The sequence below is a fragment of the Camelina sativa genome, chromosome 14, assembly GCF_000633955.1.
Source record: "Camelina sativa cultivar DH55 chromosome 14, Cs, whole genome shotgun sequence".
NCBI classification, from domain to species: Eukaryota; Viridiplantae; Streptophyta; class Magnoliopsida; order Brassicales; family Brassicaceae; genus Camelina; species Camelina sativa.
The window spans coordinates 3974796-3998911 of record NC_025698.1 but is presented as its reverse complement, the minus strand read 5'-3'; the positions used below and the strand labels follow the sequence as shown (position 1 = coordinate 3998911).

Here is a 24116-nt window from a genome sequence, read left to right as displayed (position 1 = left end):
CTAGCAGCTGTCGCAACTTATTTTAAAGAATCGCTAGTGTTGGTTCTCTAAAGACTCTAACCGAGATTGATTACAATAGATAGCTGAATACTTCGAAAATATATTAACCCTGGATAGAATAATCAATGAACGAAACGTTTTATTAACCACTCTAGGTATAATTTATATAGCAAAATTAGCGACATATTTAATTTAACGTTCGTTATAGTAAGGGTGTCGAAGCCATAATAAGCTCATTTATCAATTTTAAAAATTTCCTAAAGGAAAGGCCTTCTTCATTCAGCTAACTTTTTATAGGCATGAAAAAAGCCCAAATCTTTTTGCCTGGCTCCTTTAGGTCCCATGAGAAGAAAGAAAAAATTGGATTTGGCGTTGGCGTGGCTAAAAATTATCATTATGTATTTTTGTTTCGTTTTACACATGATGGTAATTTTGGTTATCACTTCTTTTTTTATCTATTCAGTGACGTTCGATTGTTTTCACTTTTCAAACATAATCAATAGAAATCTATAATTAACCAAATCCCAAAGCTAACCTAATCTCTATCCATTCCATTCAATTTTCTGAATGATATTCCAGTTACGTTCGATTGTTTTCAGCCATAATCAATACAGAACAAACATTAACTATTACAATCCTATATACTCCCTCTGTTTTAGAATAGATGATGTTTTAAAAATTTATTTTGTATCACAAAGATTGATTTTCTGTAATTTTTATTAATTAATGCTATGAAATTGTAGATTTCAAGATTCATTAATTGAGAATTTAAAACTTTAATGAACTACCATTGATTAATAGTTATGAGAAATATATTATTATATATAAAAATACATTTATGATACAGAGGTAGTATATATTTTTTTCTCATTCCGTTCACAACCCGCAATCACATATCAATATGTATTTATTAATTTACATCAGGTGACAAGTGCTAAACTAAGTTTCCAAACATTAGCAACATATAACTTCGTGGTAATACGTGTTTCTTTTTCCATATACTCACAACATTAAAAAAAAAAAAATCAATCATTTTTTTGAATGAGTTGGTATCATGTTCAATAAATATACAGCAAAGAGAAAATAGAATATTATTGGGGGAAAAAAGTCTACAAAAAAATAAATATATACTAATTTTCAATGAATTAATAGGATAATTAAAGGGGTCACTTTCAAAAGATGTGGGTACAATCATCCTAGCAAAACCTTTTCGTTTAGAACTCTTAATCTAAATGTATTGTTGACCGAATTATAGCTTAGTTCTTTTGAAGAAACTAAAATTACATTTTTTTTCATGCTGACCTTTATTCATTTCAGGTTATAAAACCATCTAATCATGATATCATGTTTATTGGCTTTTATACGCAAGAAAAAATAGTTATACAAGGTATATAAGTTGTCCAACCATGATTTTCATAATTAGCCTTTAGTTATCCCTTTCATAAGAATTTAGAGATCCCAAGAGTTTAATGTCCACTTTGTAATTTATTATAATTGAAATTCGCGCTGTATAAGAAGATTTAATAATGTTTTCTAGTGTTAATGTTAAGTCAAAGTATAAAATTGTACTGTATTTCAAATATGAACATAGATTTTAGAAAGACAATAAAATTAGTAGATATCATTTGGATACAAACAAATCCCATTTTAGACTAATTGGGAATTTCAATCGCTACTTCTGTAAAACTAGCATTGTACTTGAAGAGTACACTACTAATTTATTCATTACCATTAGTGGATGGTTGAAAACTACATACTGTATTTACATATATATATTTTCACCACCCATATAAGTTCGTACATATTAAAATGGAGCAATTAAGAATAACCAAAATTTTATTTTGAATATTGAATATGTCCATCCATCTATAGAAACCCAGGAGACTCGGGGGCCTCTGCTTCATTCATGTCTCGCTCTTCTTCTTCTTCTTTCCTTTTGTTTTAGTTTTTTTCGTACAAAAGAAAAAAGAAAAGAAAAAAGACAAGGTCAAAATATTTTTTTTTATTTGTTCTCAATTTTTTTTTCACTTTCTTTTATCTTCCTTATAAATCTGAGCAATGTTCTACATATAAAGTGCATATTCTTGTAATCTAACATAGCTTTTTGACAATTCTTTGTTCGATTTTGGAAAAGAAAAAAAGAATCTGTATCAATTCTTTTGGGGATTGTGAGATTCTCGAGTTGAGATTTTGGGAGTTGAATTTTCAGCTTTTTTTGCTAGGTATCTTGTTGATCAAGCCATATAAAGCATTGAATCGTTTTCTTGTCAATGGCGACGGAGCAACAAGATTCACGACTCTGTTTGGCATCGATTCTGGAAGATTTTCTCAAACAACGAAACGTTCGAGTTAGCAGCGTTGGTGTGGATTCTTCCACTTCTACAAACGCCGACGAAACTTGTACGTTCGTCGATTCCTCTGTTTTTTTTCTATCTTTTGAATTGAAAATTTTCTGAATGCTGCGGACTTCTGAAATTAGGGTTTGTAATCGAGTCAGGGACTAAATTAAGGGATGGAATACAGAAATTTAGGATGACCATTGTTAGCTTCTTACTTGAACGAATTAGATATTTGACGTTTCTTGTTTTACTAGATCACTCTAGAAACATATATGGCTATGTTCATAACCAAGAGGCTTGATCATATATATAAGTCAATCTCTCAGAGACCTTTATTATCTAGATTTCGTATATATTGCTTCGATACCAGCTTCTGCATTTTGTATACACATGGGTTATGAGAAAAAATGAAATCACAATTGGTGCAGCTGGTGGAAGAGATTTGCCAGTAGATCCTTCAGATTTAAGGAGGTATGAAGCAGCAAGGTGGATAAGAAACACACTTGGTGTAGTTGGAGGAAGAGATTTGCCAGCAGATCCTTCAGAGGATGATTTCAGAATTGCATTAAGGAGTGGGATTTTGCTCTGCAATGTCCTCAACAGAGTTAAATCTGGTGCTGTACCAAAAGTAATGTCTCACACCTAATTTACTCTTAGTTGCATATTTGTTTTTCTTTACTTTTTTTTATTACAGAATTTTTTTATTGGCTTAAAATATATATAGGCTTTTATTAAACTAAACTTTTAAAAGACTTTTTGTAACGTCTTACGCCTGCTTGGATAAAAGTTGTGCAAGCATGATTAGTACCATTTTGTGTAATAATATATTTTTATAGAGTTACAGGAATTAATATTTTAGGGCCGATGTTTCTGTAATTGGGACCATAAGTTTCTCGTGGTTATCTTAGTCTTGATTTTGTGACTGCAAAACTTGCAGGTCGTTGAAGCTCCAAATGATCCTCTTGTTAGTCAAGATGGTACAGCAGCTCTATCTGCGTTTCAGTACTTTGAGAATCTACGAAACTTTCTTGTGGTTGTGGAGGAAATGGGTATTCCAATGTTTGAAGTCTCCGATTTTGAGAAGGTAATAGAACAAATCACAATTCTACTACTGTATACATATTAGAAACTTATCTACCGTTTATGAAGAATACAATGATATCTGACGACCTAGGCTTAATAAGACATATATTACCGAGAATTATTGTAACTTATTGAAGAGATGATCGATGCCTAATAGTGTTAATGCTAGCATAGGTTAGGTTCGAATCAATTTTCATCATAGCAGGTTGACCTACCTTGCCGGAGGGGTTACCTAGACTAAGCTAAAATGGTCGCTCTCATACTTAGAAACAGAAGTAGGGTCGTTGCAGACACATTGATGACACAGTCGTGGTAGGGTCGTTTGTGACCATCACTCCATCAGTGTTGCAAAAGTAATGTATTAATTAACTTTAGCTAAATAAATTATTCTTTCAAAATCAGTAATCACTCTCCATAATTTGGGTTAAGTAATGTATTAACAAAGCTTGACATCTTCATTTTTATAATGTGGGAATTACTAATTAACATTGACACACATTCTGTGTTGTGATTGATGTGTTTTTAGGGAGGTAAATCTGCAAGAATTGTGGAATGTGTTTTGGCTCTCAAGTCATATCGTGAGTGGAAACAGAGCGGCGGAAGCGGTACATGGAGATACATTGTGAACACAAAACCAACCACGTTTGGCATCGCAAAACAATACAAACGCAAAGAATCAGAAGCACTTGTGGATGCAGTCACCAGTAGCCCTTCTAACACTCCATCCAATGAACAACCTTCGTTTGATCAGTCTGATTCTAATACCAAACATGAAGTTAGTGAGCTATACACCAACGCCTCCTATTATAGTATATCCCTAATATTGTTTAAAGTTTTTAAAAATCTCAACTTACATTTCTAGTTTTGTTTCAGGGAAGTGCCGATTCAATAGATGCCATTGTTCGTGCGGTGTTCTTGGAAGTCAAGCAAGAAGAAATTCCCGGTGTAAGCATTAACTACCTTCCTGCTATTCTTTAAACTAATCAACTCGAACCTTATTAAATGATCAAACATTCTTTTGTTTATATCTAGATGGTGGAAGATATGCTGAAAACTGTCATGGTAGAATATGAACGTAGATTAGCCACACAGAAAGAATTGGTAAGCAACTTTAGTAATTGGCCTTTCTGTGGCCATATGTGCGTGATGTCATGTTTCTTGGATAACAAGGATGTACTTTCTCTTATACCTTCTTTACACCATTCATCTTGAATTATGCAATTGCTTAGTTCCAAATGAGCGCTGGGAACAAAGATGAGCTTCACTCTCGCGATCTTGGGAGAACTATCTCAGGCAATGAGGAGATGCTAATTGATGATGCTTCGGTAATTGCATCAACCTTGAATATGGAGATGTTATCCAATATAGGCATATTACTCTTTATGGATCTGTTAATCTATCCGTGTATTATAACACGGAACTGGTTTATACTTTCCATATTTTTCAGAACGGAGAAGAACATGTGACAGAGATTGCAAACAACATGGAAACTCCACAAGATGATAGTGTTGAGGAATCTAAAATCCAAGATTATGAGCTCTACGTAATATTAAAAGAGAAGACCAAGAATCAACAGATAATAATTGACAGACAGCAAAATCACACTGAGGTATAAAGTTCAGTTGAACATAACAGATATATGTTGCATCGTGTCTCTCTTTAAGACTTTGTATTTGGTAGATTATAGTAAGGCAAAGTATATTTTTGTGTTGGCAGGAACTGAAGCAAGATCTAAATGCTGTCAAAACAAGTCTCAGTCTCTTGCAGATGAAATATCACCAAGAGTTTACTAGCTTAGGTGAGAATCAACTGTGATTTTGGTCACTATCTCATAGCTTTTCTTTCACAATCGTTACCAAAGAAACTAGTAGTAAGATTGTTCTTTTTTTTTTTGGGTCAGGCGAGCATTTGCATGGACTTGCGTATGCAGCTACATCATACCAAAGAGTTCTTGAAGAAAACCGGAAACTTTACAATCAAGTCCAAGACCTCAAAGGTAAAATGTGGAATACATATTGCTATCACTACATGAATTGAATTGCGTAGTTTTGGTATTAAGATGAGATGGTTTTGATGACTTGGGAAATTATTGTTTCTTTACTAGTAGATTCAATAACTAGGATTTGCAAAATTCAAGCTTTAACAAATTAATGCTTAACAGGGAGCATAAGGGTCTATTGTCGAGTGAGACCATTCTTACCTGGGCAAAAAAGTGTCATGACTACTGTGGATCACATCGAGGATTCAACTATATCAATTGCAAACCCTTCAAAGTTAGGTCGCAAATCATTCACCTTCAACAAAGTGTTTGGCCCTTCAGCATCTCAAGGTAAATTATCTCACCTTTTCTTTCTTGAATTTTCTATGTTCTTTCAATTTTCGGCTCTCAAATAAAAAATTACAAATTTGAATATGTAGAGGAGGTGTTTGGAGACACTCAACCTCTGATCCGGTCTGTTCTTGATGGTTATAATGTATGCATATTTGCATACGGCCAAACAGGATCCGGAAAAACTTTCACCATGGTACTTTTCTTGAAGAATCCAACTTAATTATTGTACAGTAACTAATGTTTTTTCATATTCTCATACGAAAACAATGTTATCCTTATTAGAAGTGTTTTTTTTTGGTGTATGGTAATCAGATGGGACCTAACGAACTGACGGAGGAAAGCTTAGGAGTAAATTACAGAGCATTGAGTGATCTCTTTCATTTGTCAAGTGTGAGAAAAGAAACCTTTTCATATAGCATTTCAGTTCAAATGCTTGAAATTTACAACGAGCAAGTCCGAGATCTCCTTGCCACTAACGGCCAAACCAGCAGATATCCTTTTTTAAAGACTTCATTCTAACACCCTGCAGATTTTCTCTAGCTTGTTCTGTTTCTTTAGTGATTTCTATCATTGTGTTTGTTTTTCTTGACTTGTGAACACATTAGAGATCCGAAATAGTTCACAAGATGGAATCAACGTGCCAGAGGCGACATTGGTTCCAGTCTCCACAACTTCAGACGTCATTCATTTGATGAATATTGGTCAAAAGAACCGTGCAGTCAGCGCCACCGCCATGAATGACCGCAGTAGTCGCTCTCACAGGTTCCCTTTTGCTGTTTGTATAACAAATGAATCTTATTATCTCTTCCTTTTATTGAAACTTGTAACTAATGTATTACATGTTCTGTACTTTATATATATGCAGTTGTCTCACAGTACATGTCCAAGGAAAAGATCTGACATCAGGTGCAACTCTAAGGGGTTCAATGCATTTGGTTGATCTTGCTGGAAGCGAAAGGGTTGACAAGTCTGAGGTCACCGGTGATAGGTTGAAAGAGGCACAACACATAAACAAATCTCTCTCTGCTCTTGGAGACGTGATTGCATCTCTCTCCCAGAAAAACAACCACATCCCTTATCGAAATAGCAAACTCACCCAACTTCTCCAGGACGCTTTAGGAGGACAAGCGAAAACACTTATGTTTGTTCACATTAGCCCTGAACAAGAAGCTCTGGGAGAAACACTCAGCACCCTGAAATTTGCAGAGAGGGTGGCCACTGTTGAACTCGGTGCTGCTCGTGTCAACAAGGACACTTCTGAAGTTAAAGAACTCAAAGAACAGGTCACTACCTATAATCTTCAATACTTTTTTCCACATTATTAAACTCTTCATTCTCATTATCCAAATCAGTTACCTTTGTTATTTGGTTTTATAGATTGTTAGTTTGAAACTTGCATTAGCGAGAAAGGAGAACGAGGCAGCAGATCAAACACAGCTACCAAGGCCCCTTACCCCTGATAAAGTCCTCAGAAGAAAGTCACTCGGCGTTTCGTCTTCATTCTCTAAATCAGCAAACACAAGACAGTTACAAACCAAACATAAACCGTCGTCACAGATTGATGATGTCAACAGCATTGAGGTAAAGAGAACTCATGAACCAACCACACAAACTAAACTCGTGGATACATCTTGCAGTGGGTTACTTCATAATGTACAGTGAAATTTACTTGCAGGGTCAAAGTGACTCTGCATCCAGCCTTGACTTGCAAGGACTAGCGGGTTCACCATCATGGAAAAGCCCGTCGAGAGATGAGAAAGAGGAGGAAATGGAGTTTATATCAGGCAGTGAATGGATTGATAAACATGAAGACGAAATCACGCGTAACGGCAAACCTGAAAACAGATCACATACACTGGGTGATCAGAAGCGATCGTCTAGCTTGAAACGTGAACCAAGGCTAGGCGTAGACAATAATGTAGTAGATAAAGGATTTGAGGTAAAGAAGGTTCCATTCGAAGAAGAAGCAAACGAGTCAGATGAAACCGCAACAAGTGACTGCTCGGAGACAAACTTGATGTGGCAGTTGAATGTTCAAGTGAATATGCCAAGAGCAGCCTCTAATGGTTCTTCTACTACTAAGCTAAAGAAGACTCAGTCAAAAATCAGTAGAGTTGCCGCTGAGACCAGGTGAGTTTTATTTAAAATTTTAAACGATTAGATTGTTTATTTTATTTTTATGTAATGTTTTGGTAATGGGAATTAATTAATATTGTTGATCAGGAGTATGATACCTTCGCTAATTCCGACGCCTACAAGGAAATTGTCGCTTGGCTCTAACACACCAGGACAAACTTCCTCAAGGCATAACACTACACTAGTTGTGAAGAAGAGACAAAATCCCAAGTAACTAATGAATACATTTTGTGAGTATATTACAATACAAAACAATCCAATTTTTTTTTTTTTTTTTTGTTTTTGGCGGACCCATTCATATGTGGTCATACATATACAGGCCGTATACAAAGAGTAGAGTACGTATGAGCCATAGGTTGAATATACTGTTTTGTTTGATGTGGATGGCGTATACGAAGTTACGAACCTATTGGCTTTCTTTTTTGTAATGTAATGTCGATATATATTGTATAATTTGTATACTTCTTCTCGACGCCAATGTATATTTATCTCTATTCGTAGCCACTTTCATCAAGAGAGAATTACATTTTTTTCTTTTCTTTCTAATCTTGTATATAGTTATACTCTCTAAGGTTTAAGAGGATGATTTGTAAACGTTGCAATTTTTACTAAATGATAGTTGTAAGCTACCAGAATATTCATTATCGATGGCAGTTTGACTAGAAGGGATCGTGAATCGTGTGATGTTTGAACTGCTGCAAGTAAAAAGTCAAACAATTGTTGAAAAAGTCTGTCAATAATTTCTCAACATGATCAAAAAAGTCAACCTGTTTATTAAAAAAATAGACAGTTTTTTTTATAATGAAACATGTATTTTTAAAACATTTAACTTATATTGAAAAAAGAACTATAAACTAAAACTACCTAATATCTTTAATAAATTGTAATATATGTAATTCCTATTCTCACAATAGCTTTCTATAAAATTAGCTAAAAATATACATACATGTGGATTAATTAAATTTACCTAAAGCAGAACTTTTGAGGGGTAACTACGTCATTTCAAAAGATATCATTTTCCTAATAAAATTAGCTGTCCCTAACCTCTCTCCCCCGCGTCGCTTTTGTTTCTTCCCCCAATCTGAGAAAATCCACAAAACTCCTCCACTCTGCAACTTCTTCTTCTTCTTCTGTAAACTCTTCACGCGGTTTCATACTTCCGTTCGAATTCCCGACGACGACCCCTCCGGAGAAGCGACGAAGACCTTAGCATTATCTAACGAAGCCATTCTTTATACTAGATCTGTCGTGTATGCTACTCGCGATTTCGTTCTGGTGAGTTTCATGGTTCCTAAACTTTTGTAGAAAAGCTTCGATAGTGTTCTTATACTGAGTTTCTCTGTTGCTTATTTGCTCGATTCTACTTTTACCACATTTTTAATTTTTTCGGCATCTCAAAAGATTATAGAATTCTGTAGATTAGGGTTTACCTCTGCATTCTCTCAAGATTTTTTTGTATTTGTTTGGTTGCATTCACGAAACTTTGGTTTATGTATGAGTAACTCAGTAGAAACCAATTCATATATACTAAATGATTAATTTTTGTCAACAAGGTTTTGTTCCAGCCAATGCTGAAGTCTGGATAAAGATGAGCGTGTCAAAAGCACCGAGGACGAATCATCCGCTTGTTCCTCTTGCAACTCTCATTGGTAATGAGCTTAGGAGCGAGAAAGTAGAGAAACCTCTTATCAAGTATGGTCAAGCTGCTCTTGCTAAGAAAGGAGAAGACTACTTTTTGATTAAAACTGATTGTCAAAGGGTACCAGGTGATCCTTCATCGTCTTTTTCAGTTTTCGGGGTAACACACATTCTTCTGTATAGAGTGACATATATAGCGTTCTTGAACTCAAAAAAGCTGTCATTTAATTTTAATCCTTTTTTGATTTGTTTTGTCTACAGATATTTGATGGACACAATGGTAATTCAGCTGCCATATATACTAAAGAACACCTTCTGGACAATGTGGTGAGTGCAATTCCTCAAGGCGCAAGCAGGGACGAGTGGCTTCAAGCTCTTCCTAGAGCTTTAGTTGCTGGCTTTGTGAAAACTGACATTGAGTTTCAGCAGAAAGGTCTACGCTTATGCTCATTGTTTTAAAGTCCTTTTGCTAGCTTTAATATTCGTTTTTTTCAAGTATGTTCTAACTGTTAAGATCTGTTGTGTTTACAGGGGAAACTTCTGGAACAACTGTGACTTTTGTTCTAATTGATGGTTGGACTATTACTGTCGCTTCTGTTGGTGACTCCCGCTGCATATTAGACACCCAAGGTGGTGTGGTTTCTCTGCTGACTGTTGATCATAGGCTAGAAGAGAATGTTGAAGAGAGAGAACGCATAACTGCCAGTGGAGGTGAGGTCGGAAGGCTCAATGTATTTGGTGGCAATGAGGTATGATCATTTCAAGGAAAGTTAAGTTACTCCGTCATTGTGTGTTTGGCTGTGGTAGGGTTTGTAATGTGCTTTCATTCTGACGATGCAATAGGTTGGTCCACTTCGATGCTGGCCTGGTGGTTTGTGTCTTTCGAGGTCCATTGGTGATACGGATGTGGGAGAATTTATTGTCCCTATACCACATGTTAAGCAAGTGAAAGTAAGCTCCCTTCCCCCTTCTCCTTGGTGCGTTTTTCATCAATTCCTATATTAGATATTGAACACAAATGTATTTTCAGCTTTCGGATGCCGGAGGGAGACTCATTATAGCTTCAGATGGTATATGGGATATACTGTCTTCTGATACGGCTGCAAAAGCTTGTCGTGGTTTGTCTGCCGAGCTTGCTGCTAAACTTGTTGTTAAGGTTGGTGATCAACCCTGTTGATTTAGTTGTGTACTTTCTCCAGTCGAGATTCCTCTTATTCTCTGAATCATATGTTTTATCAGGAAGCATTGCGAACAAAAGGGTTGAAGGATGATACTACCTGTGTAGTTGTTGACATAGTTCCATCTGATCATCTAGCCTTGTCTCCAACGCCCGTAAAGAAGCAGAACGCATTCACCTCATTTCTGTCTAGGAAAAACCATACAGCTACCAACCACAAAAACGGGAACAAGCTCTCTGCTGTAGGAGTTGTGGAAGAATTGTTTGAAGAAGGTTCTGCTGTGCTTGCAGATAGGTAATCTTCTGGCCAAGAAACTGATATTGCAAGTACTTGTCTCATTATACGTGTTTAAGTTTTTAAGGGCTTATCTAACGCGTTAAGTAACTGAGATCTTCAAATACTGATTATTAGTTTTTATTGGTTGGTGTTTCAAAATGCAGATTGGGAAAGGATCTTCCATCAAATACGGAGAACGGGCTCTTAAAATGTGCTGTATGTCAAACAGATGAATCTCCGGGTGAAGGTTTATCAAGCAACGGGGGTTCCATCATCTCCTCAGCATCTAATCGATGGGAAGGTCCCTTCCTATGCACAATATGCAAGAAAAAGAAAGACGCTATGGAAGGAAAAAGACCAAGCAAAGGGTCAGTGAAAACATAAAAGCCACATTGCAGTAGAAAGAAATCATAATATGTGGTAAGAAATTCGTATGTATCTCGTTTTCTTATCTACCTTCTTCTTCTGGTGTGCTCTGTGAGGTAGTCTGGTATTGTGTTCTTTTCCCAGGCATTGATTGGAGAAGTAGCGGTAATAGTAGAAGTGTATGCAAATGTTTGTAGAGAGAGAGAGAGAGAGGAAGAGAGACGATAGATCCAATTCTTTTCCATTGTTTAAGATTTCCCTGGTTTGCTTAGTCGGCTTATGCTGACCATTTACCTTCGTAGATGTGTTTTTGCTTGGGAATTGCTGATATACTAACAAGAGTTTCTAAGTTGTAAGTAATTCATATTTGGTTATTGTCAATCCTATTGCACCCATTCATTGAAGTTAATTTGTTTCGGTCTATACCTCTCTCCTTTGGTGATACGATTGAGCCAATGTGACCCCTCAAAACGCTTGGTTTTTGTAATTGCTATGGTTTGGTTTGGTCAATGCTTTAAGATGCGGTCTTGATTCTCATCTATGTGTTTGTGGTTTTGACCAAGTGTAATACACACGTTTTAGAAGTTTAGAAAATCTTATGAAGTGATACACACGTTTTCATTGTTTCCTAATATTCCATTATTATAATATACCCTACAAAATAATACGTCGGTGAGCTTTTTTGTCAATAAAGAAGTTCATTTATCTCCGGTTCTGCGCCTCATTGCCGGAGAAGGGACTACTTAACAGTTAACACCATCATGTTACCCAAACAAATATCTCATCAAAAGTCAAAACCAAAAAGCCTCAAATCAAATACAGAACACAGGCTTATGTAATAAGAGTACTAACTTTTCTCTCTTTAAATTTTGGGGGAGACACAAACGTTGTTTTCTCGACCAAACAACCAGCAAACGTTTTGTCCGCGAAGAAGGCAATGATGTTAGTATGTTACTACTATTCGGGAATGGGCCATTTGGTCCAAAATGGTAACTACTAGGACGCTTATAAGAGAGACTCATCTCGGTCACGTTTTCCGTCTCGAAAACAAACAAAAACAAAACAGAGCCATAGTAGTAGTCTCTCTCTCTCTCTCTCCTCAATTTTGGAAGAAGGATGATGTTACCAGAAGCATGCGTAGCGAACATCCTCTCCTTCACAACTCCGGCCGACACATTCACTTCGTCGGCCGTCTCCTCAGTCTTCCATGTCGCCGGTGATTCTGATCTCGTCTGGGAGAAGTTTCTACCTTCCGATTACAGCCACGTTATCTCTAGATCGACTGATCATCACCGGAAGTTCTCCTCTAAAAAGGAGCTCTATCGATATCTCTGTGAATCAATTCTCATCGATAATGGCAGAAAGGTTAGTATATTATTAGTATTACTACTACTTTCTTGATTTTCTAAAGAAAAAACAAAAAAAAATCAAGAAATTATGATATGGATATATTTTTCAATATCAGATGTTCAAGATCGAGAAACTTTCCGGGAAAATATCGTATATTTTATCGGCAAGACATCTTTCCATATCTTGGAGCGACCAACGGCATTACTGGTCTTGGAACCCTCGATCAGATTCAAGGTCATTTATTTATTAATTAAATAAATAAAAGTGCATATCATTGGTGTAAAAACAAAACGTAATCATTTTTTTAATATTTTGAATCATAGATTCTCGGAAGGGGTGGAACTTATTGTTTGAGCAAAAATTAATCGATTCGTTCAAAGACTACGGAAACAAGAAACAGATGTTGAATAGTTGCTTTTATTAATCAAATATCGATCGCGAAGTACAAGAAATCAAGCGCAGTGAGTCAAACTATAAACTGAGTCATGAGTCTTGTAGTTTCGTGAAGTATCTTGCTTTTGCTCTCGATTTTGTGTCGTCTCATGAAGATGTAGCTCCCCTTTTTACAGAGAAACCTTGTCAACCCTAATCTTTATAGGACTTGGATTCGTGTAACCGCCTCTTTATGAGATAAGGTCGTTTTCCAATATTCCCTTCACAAGATAAAGTTATTTTCCAATATTCTCTTGATGAGATCAACTTCGAATATTCTCTTGATGAGATCAACTTCGAATATTCTCTTGATGATGTCATTTCGTCAAAGGAACGCAGTCGGTGTCAAGGTCCAGTTACGGCCCGTATTGACTCACTTCTTGCCGTTACGGCCCATATCAATATAGTCTTCTAGAGAATACATAATTCTCTATTATTTATAGAATATATTACAATTATAATAGAATTTATCTATTATAATTTTTATGATTAAAATTATGCCCAACAATTATAATGACGGACTGGTTAGAAATCATCGGAAAAATCCAAACCGGAGCTTTATCGCCCAACACAAACTACGGAGCTTATCTGATTATGAAAGTGACGTCACGTGCGTATGGACTAGAGCTAGTTCCGGCAGAGACTTGGATAAAAGTGGGGAATGGTGAAAAGAAAACAAAGTCAACTTATCTAAGTCGCTTGGATAGCAAGAAACAACAAATGGAGCGGCTGTTTTACGGACAGCGAGAACAGAGGATGGCGATGGACAAGGTTGTCGGGGATCATAGGATGGAGCCAGAGGTGAGAGAAGATGGGTGGATGGAGATAGAGCTCGGAGAGTTCGGGACGGGACAGGAAGGTGGTGAAGACATGGAGGTTGTTATGAGTCTAACCGAAGTTAAAGGTTATCAGTTAAAAGGCGGGATTGCGATTGATGGGATTGAAGTAAGGCCTAAACCCCAAAAGTGAGTGAGTAGTAATGGAAAGATGTGTACCAAATTTTGGGTTTACCTGATTATGTGTTTGGTTCGGGTCCAAATTGTGAGATGAGAGACAAACTATTTTGGTGGTTTGAATTTTACATTATTATGCATGTAGAGTAATGTATTGACCAACATTTGTCAATTGTCATCTGACAAGAAAAAAAATGAAGACCACGAATTGTCAAGTATTTGGTTCGTATGGCGGATTATTGTGATTGTGAATTATACTTTATATCATTTAGTTGCCACTTGTTGTTCTTTTTTTTTTTTTTTTGCTACTTGTTCAAACATCTCTATCGATTACTTATCTATATCCATAATACGTACTGAATTAGTATAGGTTGTACAAATACGAATGCGAATAATTCTGATTGATTTAATGACACTTGCAAGAAATAAATATAGTTTTCCATGAAATTAATACTAAAATGAGGAAAATAGGGAAAAAGACATGTCAGAATGTGGTCATTACCATTCGCATAACATGAGGATGAGGACATTCTTAGCACATATCGAGTTTCTGGTGTCACCTAATTTCATGTAGGTGGCCTCTATTCTCTATCGTTGTGACATCGTGCAAGCACGTGTATGTTGTACTATTATATCATTTACACCTTATAAGTAAACTAGATTATGGCCCGCGGTATACCGCGGCTCAAGTTTTTTTTGATTTTTTGGTTAATGTACTATTTTAATACTAATTTGACTAATGTAATTTTTTGTTAATTTTAGTGATTTAATATATAATTCGTGGTATACCACACAATAATTTTTGTTTAATACAGTCTTAATTAAATCAGTTTGATTCGAGATATTTTATATTAATGTTGTTAAAATAGTAAAATAAGGATTTAACACGTATTGAAGTATCATATTAATGATATTTTATTTTTTTAGTATTATCAATTCAATCATGTAATATCTTAGAACCCGTCATGTAATATAACTTNGAGCGGCTGTTTTACGGACAGCGAGAACAGAGGATGGCGATGGACAAGGTTGTCGGGGATCATAGGATGGAGCCAGAGGTGAGAGAAGATGGGTGGATGGAGATAGAGCTCGGAGAGTTCGGGACGGGACAGNTCTATAATTTACTATATACGGTAAATTTACTATATATGTATGTTAAACATACACTTTTTATATTAATTGAGTAATATATGTTCATTTTAAAAAATTCAAATCACAATATATGCAGGAAAAATATACATTTTTATTAACTTTATGCATTGTATGACGATTCACTATATTTAAATTTTAAAATTAAAAAAAAAAAAAGATGATAGGAGAATATTTTTTTTTAATATGGAATAAATCTTCTAAATATCTATATTAATTATATAATATTATATATATAAATATTTAAAATATTTTAATTCTGTTTGGTTAAAAGGATAGTAGAGAGAATTAACAAACCTTATTTTGATTTAAATATAAACATTAAATAGTATTAAATGTAAAAACTTTCCAAAAAATATTTTTGAGCAAAAACTGCTGCAAAAATACTAGTATAGATATGTAGACAACATTATTTCTCAGTCCTTATGGTTTTATAGCAATTTGTTTACAACATTTGATCAGCATTTTTAATAATCATTTTTTCTTTTCTTTTTTTTCATATTTGTAAAATTCAAAGCTCAAACTCGACCATAGAGGAAACAAAATTATTATAACTGAAAATCAATGAAAACAAAAGTGACTTAACCGAATTAACTGAGCACATATTCGTAGGATGTGCGCCACCGTGACTTGCTTACGGCGTAAAAAGCCATTGATTATACGGAATTAGAAACTGTAGAAACCTTAGCTAAGGTTGATGCTCCCTCATAAAATAAACATTATATATTTGTAAGCGAATCAAAACAAAGCTAAGGTTGATCCGGACAAAAGCTTCATAAGTTTAGAGAACATAAACGGAGATCATAATATCTCTCTCCGACAACATGGACCTTTAATTTCGTCCTCAATCTAGCCGCTCCATCTGCAGACATTTCAAATAAACATAGGCGACACCAATTTTAGAAACTTTTGATTTGTATCTTCTTCCAAAATGGAGTAAATATCGACAATGAGACTGCTTGGCAACAATAATAATAAGGGGCTTAGTGTACCTTCCAGAGACCGTCGTTGAGGTAATGCATGGTATCCACTCCGATTCCTTTGTTTATTCCCTTTCTGTGGACGAACACAAGAAAACCGAATAAGGAGTGTTAACTACACATAGACCTAGTCAGTAAATCACTACCATTAAACTAACTTAGAGACCAAATCTAGATTGTGATAATGGCACAGAGAAGGAAAAGTTTAGCGAAGTGAAATTAAATTCAAGCAAACAAATTTATTCTGGTGCAAAGATGTGTACCGAACGAAAGAAAGACAAATCAATCAAGTCACTTTATTTAACTGCAGCCAAGAGTCCGTAAGTTGGCTTAATTTTGAAAGTATATAGAAGCACATGTTTGCATTTTCTAATTTATTCCTACACAAGGAAAAAATTGACTTACATGTCCTTGGCTGACATTTTGGTGAAGCCTATTGCTAAGGCATGTTGCTTTCCTTCTGCATATATGGCCTAAGCAAACACATATTCATGGTTAAGATCAGCAAAAACAAACAAAAACGCACCCAAGGAAAGAGTGTTTTGTTCATACCACTGGCCTTTCAGCGTCAACTTCTTCATCCAGAACACCTCCCGGGGAAGTAAGACCAGGACACATTATGTTTGCACCAGAGAGAACAAACTTTATGGCACCTCTATCAACTTGAAACCTCCTCATTATATTAGGGTCTGCAAAACTCCAATTAATTAACTGCCAAATTGACATTCTCGGCTAACTGATAAAATCCCAAGTTTTCTATTGGATTCACAGTATGTGAAATTACAGGAACGTAATGTTTTTAAAAACGTAATGCTATCCCGGGAACGGTATGGAGAAATATATTAAACCATGGACCTTTTATATAGTACAGTGGCATGAGATAAGCGAAAGGAACAACAACTTACAGAAACCAAAACCCTGGAAATTCCAAAAGTGTTCAGACATATTATTCAACTATATGCAGTTTTTGAACCAGGTAAGTTACTAAGTTCTAATGCAGATCATAGTGAAACTAACAGGTGGTTATTTTAATTTGTTAGAATAAACACCCAATTATGTTATGCTGTGACAACAAGACCATATAGCATGAACGGTGTGAAGGAAGAGTGATATTACATTGATGAAGAAGTCGCAGTGTTGGCATGTATGGCCCGTCACGGATACAGAAGAAGAGGGGGACATTGTTGACAACAACAAGGGTCAGATGGTTTGGGCTGCACGAGGTCAACAGTAAGTGTTAGAATAGAAAGTGGTAAAAGAAAATTCAGAAAAGATACTACTGATATATGAGGTTGTTGTTTTACAAACCACTTCACTACGATAAGAGGAATCTTTTTGGGGAGTAGATCCTCCATCACTGTTTCAAGTCCCGGGTACAGCAACATTTACATAAACATTCTTAAAAATCTACCAAACTACACGAAATCATAANGCAAACACATATTCATGGTTAAGATCAGCAAAAACAAACAAAAACGCACCCAAGGAAAGAGTGTTTTGTTCATACCACTGGCCTTTCAGCGTCAACTTCTTCATCCAGAACACCTCCCGGGGAAGTAAGACCAGGACACATTATGTTTGCACCAGAGAGAACAAACTTTATGGCACCTCTATCAACTTGAAACCTCCTCATTATATTAGGGTCTGCAAAACTCCAATTAATTAACTGCCAAATTGACATTCTCGGCTAACTGATAAAATCCCAAGTTTTCTATTGGATTCACAGTATGTGAAATTACAGGAACGTAATGTTTTTAAAAACGTAATGCTATCCCGGGAACGGTATGGAGAAATATATTAAACCATGGACCTTTTATATAGTACAGTGGCATGAGATAAGCGAAAGGAACAACAACTTACAGAAACCAAAACCCTGGAAATTCCAAAAGTGTTCAGACATATTATTCAACTATATGCAGTTTTTGAACCAGGTAAGTTACTAAGTTCTAATGCAGATCATAGTGAAACTAACAGGTGGTTATTTTAATTTGTTAGAATAAACACCCAATTATGTTATGCTGTGACAACAAGACCATATAGCATGAACGGTGTGAAGGAAGAGTGATATTACATTGATGAAGAAGTCGCAGTGTTGGCATGTATGGCCCGTCACGGATACAGAAGAAGAGGGGGACATTGTTGACAACAACAAGGGTCAGATGGTTTGGGCTGCACGAGGTCAACAGTAAGTGTTAGAATAGAAAGTGGTAAAAGAAAATTCAGAAAAGATACTACTGATATATGAGGTTGTTGTTTTACAAACCACTTCACTACGATAAGAGGAATCTTTTTGGGGAGTAGATCCTCCATCACTGTTTCAAGTCCCGGGTACAGCAACATTTACATAAACATTCTTAAAAATCTACCAAACTACACGAAATCATAAAAGTTTAAGAAGGGGGAAAAAAGGCAAATGAAACAGCAGGCATACCTCATCTTGAATACTCTGGCGGATCCTGCGTTGAACAGATGCCTTCACTTGGTTTTGTGATGAAATCTCCTCCAAACAAAACCTAGGTTAAAAATATTGAACATAAATACCACCTTCATAGACATAAAGGAGTAGCAAATATATCTAAAGGCCCGTCCAAAGTAGAAGACTCTTATCAAAAAGAAGAGACCACTTAAACTTGATAGCACTCTGTGATAGTTTAGAGTTCCAATCAAGACCCAAAATTTCCACTATGACCCAGAATTCTTTGTAAAGATTTGGTAAATCAAAGAGCGACACTATCAGAACTGATCATCTAATGTCCAAACCAAAAAAAGCTAGCAACAAAAACCACAACCTAACACTAACAAACTTGAAGATGTTTGCTTTTGAGAACTCACAACCTTCCAATTTGAAGAATATATAACAACCAACCTGCCCATAGACAATTATAAACAATGGAATCCGAAAGCCTACGTACCAACAATGTGGTCGAAAAGTAACTACAAGCCAACTGTAGTAAACTATAAAGTGCAGTATAGGTCATTACATTACTCACAAGCTAGTAGCTACTGTCCTGACCTAAAAGATCATCCAAACCAGACCCCTTAATCGAAATTTCAGTCTCATCACACCACACAATCTATATCTATATAAACTAGTATAAACAATGACGAGATGTTGAGAACACTAATTCTTAGATTTTACAATCCATATAAGATGTTGATGATAAAATTATGAATTGATAAAAATATAAAAATTTAACATGTTGGAGGAAAGATGCTTACTTCTTGAACATGTTGGAGGAAAGGTAAGTTTAGGGGAAAGAGTCAATGTAACTAACAACTGAAGATAATCTCCAATTTCTAACTATGATTGCTTCCCTGCAAAGTGAACATTGGAGGACGTTTGATTTGAGAGAGATTCTGAGATTTTTCGTAACATAAAATCAACAACAAAATTGGATAAATTCAATAGGAAAAAAAAAAACAAAACAGAAACATCAAACGGAACAGAGCCAGGAGGAACTCACGGACTGAGAAAAGATTGCTGACGGAGAAATGGGCCCTCGGCGGAGGAGGAGTAGTAAACTACTGTAATCGGCGATTGAGATTTGAGAGGAATCAATCCTACTTTAGTTAGTGCCACAAGAGCCGAGAGATTTTTCTCTCGAAATATCAAAACGACAGTGTGTTAGGAAAACCTAGGAAAACGAGTGAAAGAGATCCGAAGGGTACTACCAATTTCGATCCGACCAAACCGAAATTGGTTAGGAATTACGACAAAATATATGTATTGATTGAGTCACCCTTTTAATATAAATTGATGTACTAAAAAGTCGATCCATCATAATTACATATTTGAAGGGCCCATTGGGCTAATCATATCTGTCATTTGGGCTCTTTCTTCGTGATACAGGATATCGTTTTACACTGCCGCCGCAGAGGATTTAGATCTCGACTTTATAACTAAAAGAAATTATTAGTTTGTCTTGTCTTGTTTCCAGAACAATCTTCAGCACTTCTCGAACCTCTCCTTCTTCTTCTGTCCTGCGGCGAAAAGGTGAGTTTCAAATCTTTTCGAAGGGATCTAATTCAATTTCAATTCAACTCCTCATTACCGATTTTTCAAATACGTTCTGCCTCTGAGATTTCAGATGAGTAGCCGATGGAATCGTACGATCTACGTTGGGAATCTCCCTGGAGATATTCGCATGCGTGAGCTTGAAGATCTCTTTTACAAGGTTTGCAATTTCCTCCTCTTTTTTTGTTAATTCGCTAATTTTTCTGATTTTGATCCGCGCTTATATTATATATATCTTCTTCGTTGCAGTACGGACCAATTGTGGACATTGACTTGAAGATTCCACCGAGACCCCCTGGTTATGCCTTTGTCGAGGTATTTAATTGTGATTCTTGATTTGTTTTATATTATTGTTGTTAACTGTCTGTCTGTAATGACTTAAGAGAGTCTGTTATTATTTGATGCAGTTCGAAGATCCTCGTGATGCAGACGATGCTATCTATGGCCGTGATGGATATGACTTTGCTGGCTGTCGACTTAGAGTTAGCCTACTGAACGCTTTTGATGTTTTGACTTGACTTAGTTTCTCTTATTTCTTTTCTAAAAGATGGTGTCTTTTTAGGTTGAGATTGCACATGGTGGTCGTAGAGGTTCATCATCAGTTGATAGGTACAGCAGCAGCTACAGTGGCAGCCGTGCACCTTCAAGACGCTCCGACTTTCGTGGTTTGTTAAGTTTTCTCCTTTGTGTTGTTTGCCGTTTGTTTTGTTAATAAGAAGTTTGTATTTGATGACTCACTTAATTTTATTTCGTAAAACATACAGTGCTTGTGACTGGATTACCGCCATCTGCTTCGTGGCAGGACCTGAAGGTAATGGATGGTACATAATCCTGTTTCTGGATGCTGTTCCTCTATTTCATGTTTGATTTATCTTTATTTGGTTTTTTTGGGGCCATTAGGATCACATGCGCAAAGCTGGAGATGTCTGCTTTTCTGAAGTTTTTCGTGACCGTGGAGGTTAGTTAGTTTAAATAAGCTTGTTATAGGTGTTTATGTTGGTTTTTAGGCATCTGAACCGGAGGACTCACGTTTAATATTATTTTTTGTAGGCATGTCTGGGGTTGTTGATTATAGCAACTATGATGATATGAAGTACGCGGTAAGTTGTATATCTTTACACCGCAAATGTTCCCAGCCTTATTCGTTTAACAGCTGCCAAGCTGAATTTGTCTTTCCAGAGGCCAATGTTGGATCTTTGACGTTCCTTTCAATATTTTTTTAACAGTTAAGGAAGCTCGATGACTCTGAATTTCGAAATGCTTTTTCTAAAGCTTACATACGGGTATGTTATATTTCTTATTTTGACTTTGTTATATCATTAGATGAATATGCAGTTACCTCAAAATTTACTGTTCAGGTGAGAGAATATGAGTCGAGGAGTGTGAGTCGCAGCCCGGATTATTCCAGAAGCAGGAGTCGGAGCCGTGGTCGAAGCTATAGCTATAGTAGCAGGAGCAGGAGGTCTGTTTATTTTTTTATTTTTATTTTCAATAAAACTAAGGCATAATTGAGATTGACTGCTCAAACTCATTTATGAAAATTAACTGACTTCTAAATGCAATGCAGTGTGTCACCTGCTAGATCCGTTACCCCGCGGTCACGGTCCCTTACTCGCTCTCGTTCGCCACATAGCTCTGTTTCTAGGTAGGACCTTTTGTTGTTTCCGAAAGTAGTTAAATTTGCTTGACCCTTTTAACCTGTCTAGCTATATGGTAGTGGGACTAGTTGATTGCCACTTGATATCCTAAGAACTATAATAGTTGATACTCAATCCTTGATGGCTGAAGTTATTTCATTGTTGTGACCTCGAGAGTTCCCTTTTCATTCCTTACAACTTGAATGTATTTTTTTACGTCTCGAGTTTTCAACGGAGCTGCTTGAGTGATTTTTAGCCAAATTACAGTTTTCTGAAATGACCAAACCAACACCAAGTCACGTCTTCTGAAATGATCTCTCGTGTCTTTTCTCTTCCCTCTCCTGGATGGTTTTCTTTATCTGTAGCTTTACTTCTCAACTTTTTCCAGCAACGGTGAATTTAATACGTATCAGTCTACACTATCTGACTTCTTCAGTTTTATAATTTAGAGAACACTTGCCTAGAAGTTTTCTTTTTGTAAAGATTTCTTTGCTGTTGGAAGGGCAACGATATGAATCTGGATTTCTGAGGCCTGTCCCTTGATCATTTACAGTGATTACAATTGTATTGCGTTGTTTGTTTTCTAGATCTGGCTCACTGCTGCGAGCTGGGGATTGGATCTTAGGGACTTGATGGGTCATCTAGATGGATTGTTGGAACAAAGCCGGATTAGCATGAACTTGAACTTCTATTTTTGGTCTGGTCTGGTACTCAGCGCGTGCTGTAGGATCTGATCACAGCGTTTTGGACTATGATACGCCAATATATTATCTGATTTGACAATGCTGTGTTGTGTTCTTTTTTAGGCCAGAACTTAAGTCCCGAGATCAGTTGGGAGATTGTTAGTGAATTGCTTTTTCATCCGACACTTACATGGGTTTTTTTTGTCCTGCTGCAGGTCGCCATCAAAATCAAGATCAAGATCCAATTCTCCTGTTTCACCCGTAAGTCTAAAAGCTGAGCCTTCTTTAATCCTCAATCCCTGGTGTATGTTTAAATAGCTGATCACGTCGTTTGTTTTTTGAGGAGTTTAGCGGGTCTAGGTCTCACTGTGTGCACAAACCATCTCTCCGAGTGTTTTGTTCTAGCAGTAATCTATCTTTGTTTCATCGTTTCTTCTTCAGTTAACGATGATACAAATTTTGTTTTACAGGTGAGATCTGATTGAAAAAAACTGGCTGTACCCGAATCAGTATCATGCTTCTCAGGGTCCACTGCTAATTGAATCTGATTCGGTCGGAGCTGAGTTTATTCTACTGGTCTTCTCGTATAGGAAGACCAAATATGTCTTTCTAGCTTTAGTTGTGAACATGGAATTGCTATGTTATTGTGTCATTAACAAGCCAGGAACTCTGTGTCGGCTGCATATTAGACGTTGTGTTGGGTGTTTTTTTTTCTTTCAGGTTTCTCCATACATATATTATTACATTACAACTATTATTGGACCTGTGGTGTCTTTTAAGATTCTCTTTAACTATGCTATTGTTTTTGGTTAAGATCACTAAAACTCGTGTGAAAGTAGAAATTGCCGCAAATCTATTCGATTTAAGTCCCACACACTGACACAGAGTCGATCTCACCCAACATTCTTAGAAGAACAAACGTTTTACTGGAACACCGGGAACAAACGTTCCGTCACACCATTTACTGGAACACCGGGAAGATCAAACCTGATGAACGTGTCTTGGTTCTCTAACATCTTAATCTCCATTTGCCCTTTTGGTCCACTTTCTAGAAACGGGTTGTTGATTGCGTAAAACCCATCTGCACCCACCCACCAATCAACAACAAGAAACAAAAAAAAATGAGAACTTTGTCCGAAAAATCAGAAAAAGGAGGAAATTTTTTTTTTTTTTTTGTCAATCAAATCCTATATATTAAGTTATCGGAAATAACTCTGTTCGATAGAGAACCATATAGGTACCAATGAGCTTACATGGAAAAAACAGAAACTTCGTGCTTTTGCATATTTCGCAAATTTATATGTACGGATATTATCCTCGTGATTTTTAGAATTTACAATTCCATATGGATTTTGAAATCACCTCTTCAATAACAACCCTTTCATACTAAAATTAGCAAATTTATCTCTAAAATGAGCAAAATTCTTCAATTCTGATGAAAAGGTCGGCCAATCTTCGATATTAGACGTCATCTTTAGGAGGTCTAAGCAATCCGTAGAAAAATGATTTTATCCAAGTCCATCTTTAGGAGAAAACTTTTTGATAAGTTAAAAAAGCAAAATGTAAGTG

General features: G+C 36.2%; 5 protein-coding genes across 12 annotated transcripts; 4 read left to right on the top strand and 1 right to left on the bottom strand.

Moving 5' to 3' along the window:
* On the top strand, window positions 1973-8497 carry LOC104739506 (kinesin-like protein KIN-14G). Its single transcript, XM_010459888.1, has 18 exons — window positions 1973-2400; window positions 2768-2967; window positions 3277-3423; window positions 3949-4197; window positions 4296-4367; window positions 4455-4523; window positions 4652-4747; window positions 4870-5031; window positions 5139-5220; window positions 5323-5418; window positions 5584-5751; window positions 5841-5947; window positions 6067-6245; window positions 6355-6516; window positions 6620-7037; window positions 7132-7335; window positions 7430-7884; window positions 7978-8497. Exons 1-18 carry the CDS (start codon window positions 2271-2273, stop codon window positions 8102-8104), a joined length of 3123 nt encoding a protein of 1040 aa, XP_010458190.1. The 5' UTR covers window positions 1973-2270; the 3' UTR covers window positions 8105-8497.
* LOC104739505 (probable protein phosphatase 2C 5) lies at window positions 8940-11757 on the top strand. 2 transcript variants are annotated; one of them, XM_010459887.2, is made up of 9 exons: window positions 8940-9165; window positions 9444-9688; window positions 9790-9961; window positions 10060-10277; window positions 10372-10479; window positions 10559-10684; window positions 10768-11000; window positions 11147-11402; window positions 11493-11757. In XM_010459887.2, the coding sequence occupies exons 2-8, from the start codon at window positions 9479-9481 to the stop codon at window positions 11364-11366; spliced, it is 1287 nt and encodes a 428-aa protein (XP_010458189.1). In that variant the 5' UTR covers window positions 8940-9165; window positions 9444-9478; the 3' UTR covers window positions 11367-11402; window positions 11493-11757. The 2 variants fall into 2 exon arrangements, with proteins under 2 accessions (XP_010458189.1, XP_010458188.1); XM_010459886.2 differs by having other exon boundaries at window positions 11147-11757.
* Window positions 12050-14293, top strand: LOC104739504 (F-box protein PP2-B15-like). Its single transcript, XM_010459885.2, has 4 exons — window positions 12050-12713; window positions 12814-12932; window positions 13022-13041; window positions 13639-14293. The coding sequence occupies exons 1-4, from the start codon at window positions 12465-12467 to the stop codon at window positions 14097-14099; spliced, it is 849 nt and encodes a 282-aa protein (XP_010458187.2). The 5' UTR covers window positions 12050-12464; the 3' UTR covers window positions 14100-14293.
* Window positions 15766-19904, bottom strand: LOC104739502 (malignant T-cell-amplified sequence 1 homolog). Of its 4 annotated transcripts, XM_010459880.2 has the most exons (9): window positions 19677-19896; window positions 19432-19527; window positions 18644-18725; window positions 18476-18543; window positions 18284-18381; window positions 17720-17856; window positions 16618-16685; window positions 16225-16288; window positions 15875-16094 (listed from the first exon to the last, which is right to left on the bottom strand). In XM_010459880.2, exons 2-9 carry the CDS (start codon window positions 19440-19442, stop codon window positions 16077-16079), a joined length of 546 nt encoding a protein of 181 aa, XP_010458182.1. In that variant the 5' UTR covers window positions 19443-19527; window positions 19677-19896; the 3' UTR covers window positions 15875-16076. The 4 variants fall into 4 exon arrangements, with proteins under 4 accessions (XP_010458185.1, XP_010458184.1, XP_010458182.1 ...); XM_010459883.2 differs by lacking the exon at window positions 18476-18543 and having other exon boundaries at window positions 15766-16094; window positions 19677-19904; XM_010459882.1 differs by lacking the exons at window positions 19432-19527; window positions 19677-19896 and having other exon boundaries at window positions 15766-16094; window positions 18476-18524.
* On the top strand, window positions 20107-23346 carry LOC104739501 (serine/arginine-rich splicing factor SR30). Of its 4 annotated transcripts, none has more exons than XR_760004.2 (14): window positions 20107-20206; window positions 20301-20387; window positions 20477-20542; window positions 20635-20709; window positions 20790-20892; window positions 20992-21038; window positions 21128-21185; window positions 21278-21327; window positions 21454-21510; window positions 21586-21689; window positions 21795-21872; window positions 22452-22566; window positions 22763-22808; window positions 23018-23346. XR_760004.2 is itself a non-coding variant. In XM_010459879.1 (13 exons), exons 2-13 carry the CDS (start codon window positions 20301-20303, stop codon window positions 23030-23032), a joined length of 786 nt encoding a protein of 261 aa, XP_010458181.1. In that variant the 5' UTR covers window positions 20107-20206; the 3' UTR covers window positions 23033-23346. The 4 variants fall into 4 exon arrangements, 1 of the variants encoding a protein (XP_010458181.1); XR_760005.2 differs by having other exon boundaries at window positions 22452-22571; XR_760003.2 differs by having other exon boundaries at window positions 22452-22808.

Excerpts from the sequence above, each read along its gene's own strand:
- LOC104739501 (XM_010459879.1), top strand. The coding sequence starts at position 20,301 with ATGAGTAGCCGATGGAATCGTACGATCTACGTTGGGAATCTCCCTGGA. Across the intron at positions 21,039-21,127 it reads CTTCGTGGCAGGACCTGAAG|GATCACATGCGCAAAGCTGG; the intron begins GTAATGGATGGT and ends TGGGGCCATTAG. Across the intron at positions 21,873-22,762 it reads CCACATAGCTCTGTTTCTAG|GTCGCCATCAAAATCAAGAT; the intron begins GTAGGACCTTTT and ends GTCCTGCTGCAG.
- LOC104739506 (XM_010459888.1), top strand. The coding sequence starts at position 2,271 with ATGGCGACGGAGCAACAAGATTCACGACTCTGTTTGGCATCGATTCTG. Across the intron at positions 4,748-4,869 it reads TGCTAATTGATGATGCTTCG|AACGGAGAAGAACATGTGAC; the intron begins GTAATTGCATCA and ends CATATTTTTCAG. Across the intron at positions 5,221-5,322 it reads CCAAGAGTTTACTAGCTTAG|GCGAGCATTTGCATGGACTT; the intron begins GTGAGAATCAAC and ends TTTTTGGGTCAG.
- LOC104739505 (XM_010459887.2), top strand. The coding sequence starts at position 9,479 with ATGAGCGTGTCAAAAGCACCGAGGACGAATCATCCGCTTGTTCCTCTT. Across the intron at positions 9,689-9,789 it reads CGTCTTTTTCAGTTTTCGGG|ATATTTGATGGACACAATGG; the intron begins GTAACACACATT and ends TTTTGTCTACAG. Across the intron at positions 10,278-10,371 it reads ATGTATTTGGTGGCAATGAG|GTTGGTCCACTTCGATGCTG; the intron begins GTATGATCATTT and ends ACGATGCAATAG.
- LOC104739504 (XM_010459885.2), top strand. The coding sequence starts at position 12,465 with ATGATGTTACCAGAAGCATGCGTAGCGAACATCCTCTCCTTCACAACT. Across the intron at positions 12,714-12,813 it reads TCATCGATAATGGCAGAAAG|ATGTTCAAGATCGAGAAACT; the intron begins GTTAGTATATTA and ends TTTCAATATCAG. Across the intron at positions 13,042-13,638 it reads ATTCTCGGAAGGGGTGGAAC|TTATAATGACGGACTGGTTA; the intron begins TTATTGTTTGAG and ends TATGCCCAACAA.
- LOC104739502 (XM_010459880.2), bottom strand. Across the intron at positions 18,544-18,643 it reads GCCAGAGTATTCAAGATGAG|TACCCGGGACTTGAAACAGT; the intron begins GTATGCCTGCTG and ends TAAATGTTGCTG. Across the intron at positions 17,857-18,283 it reads ACTGCGACTTCTTCATCAAT|ACCCTAATATAATGAGGAGG; the intron begins GTAATATCACTC and ends GGAGTTTTGCAG.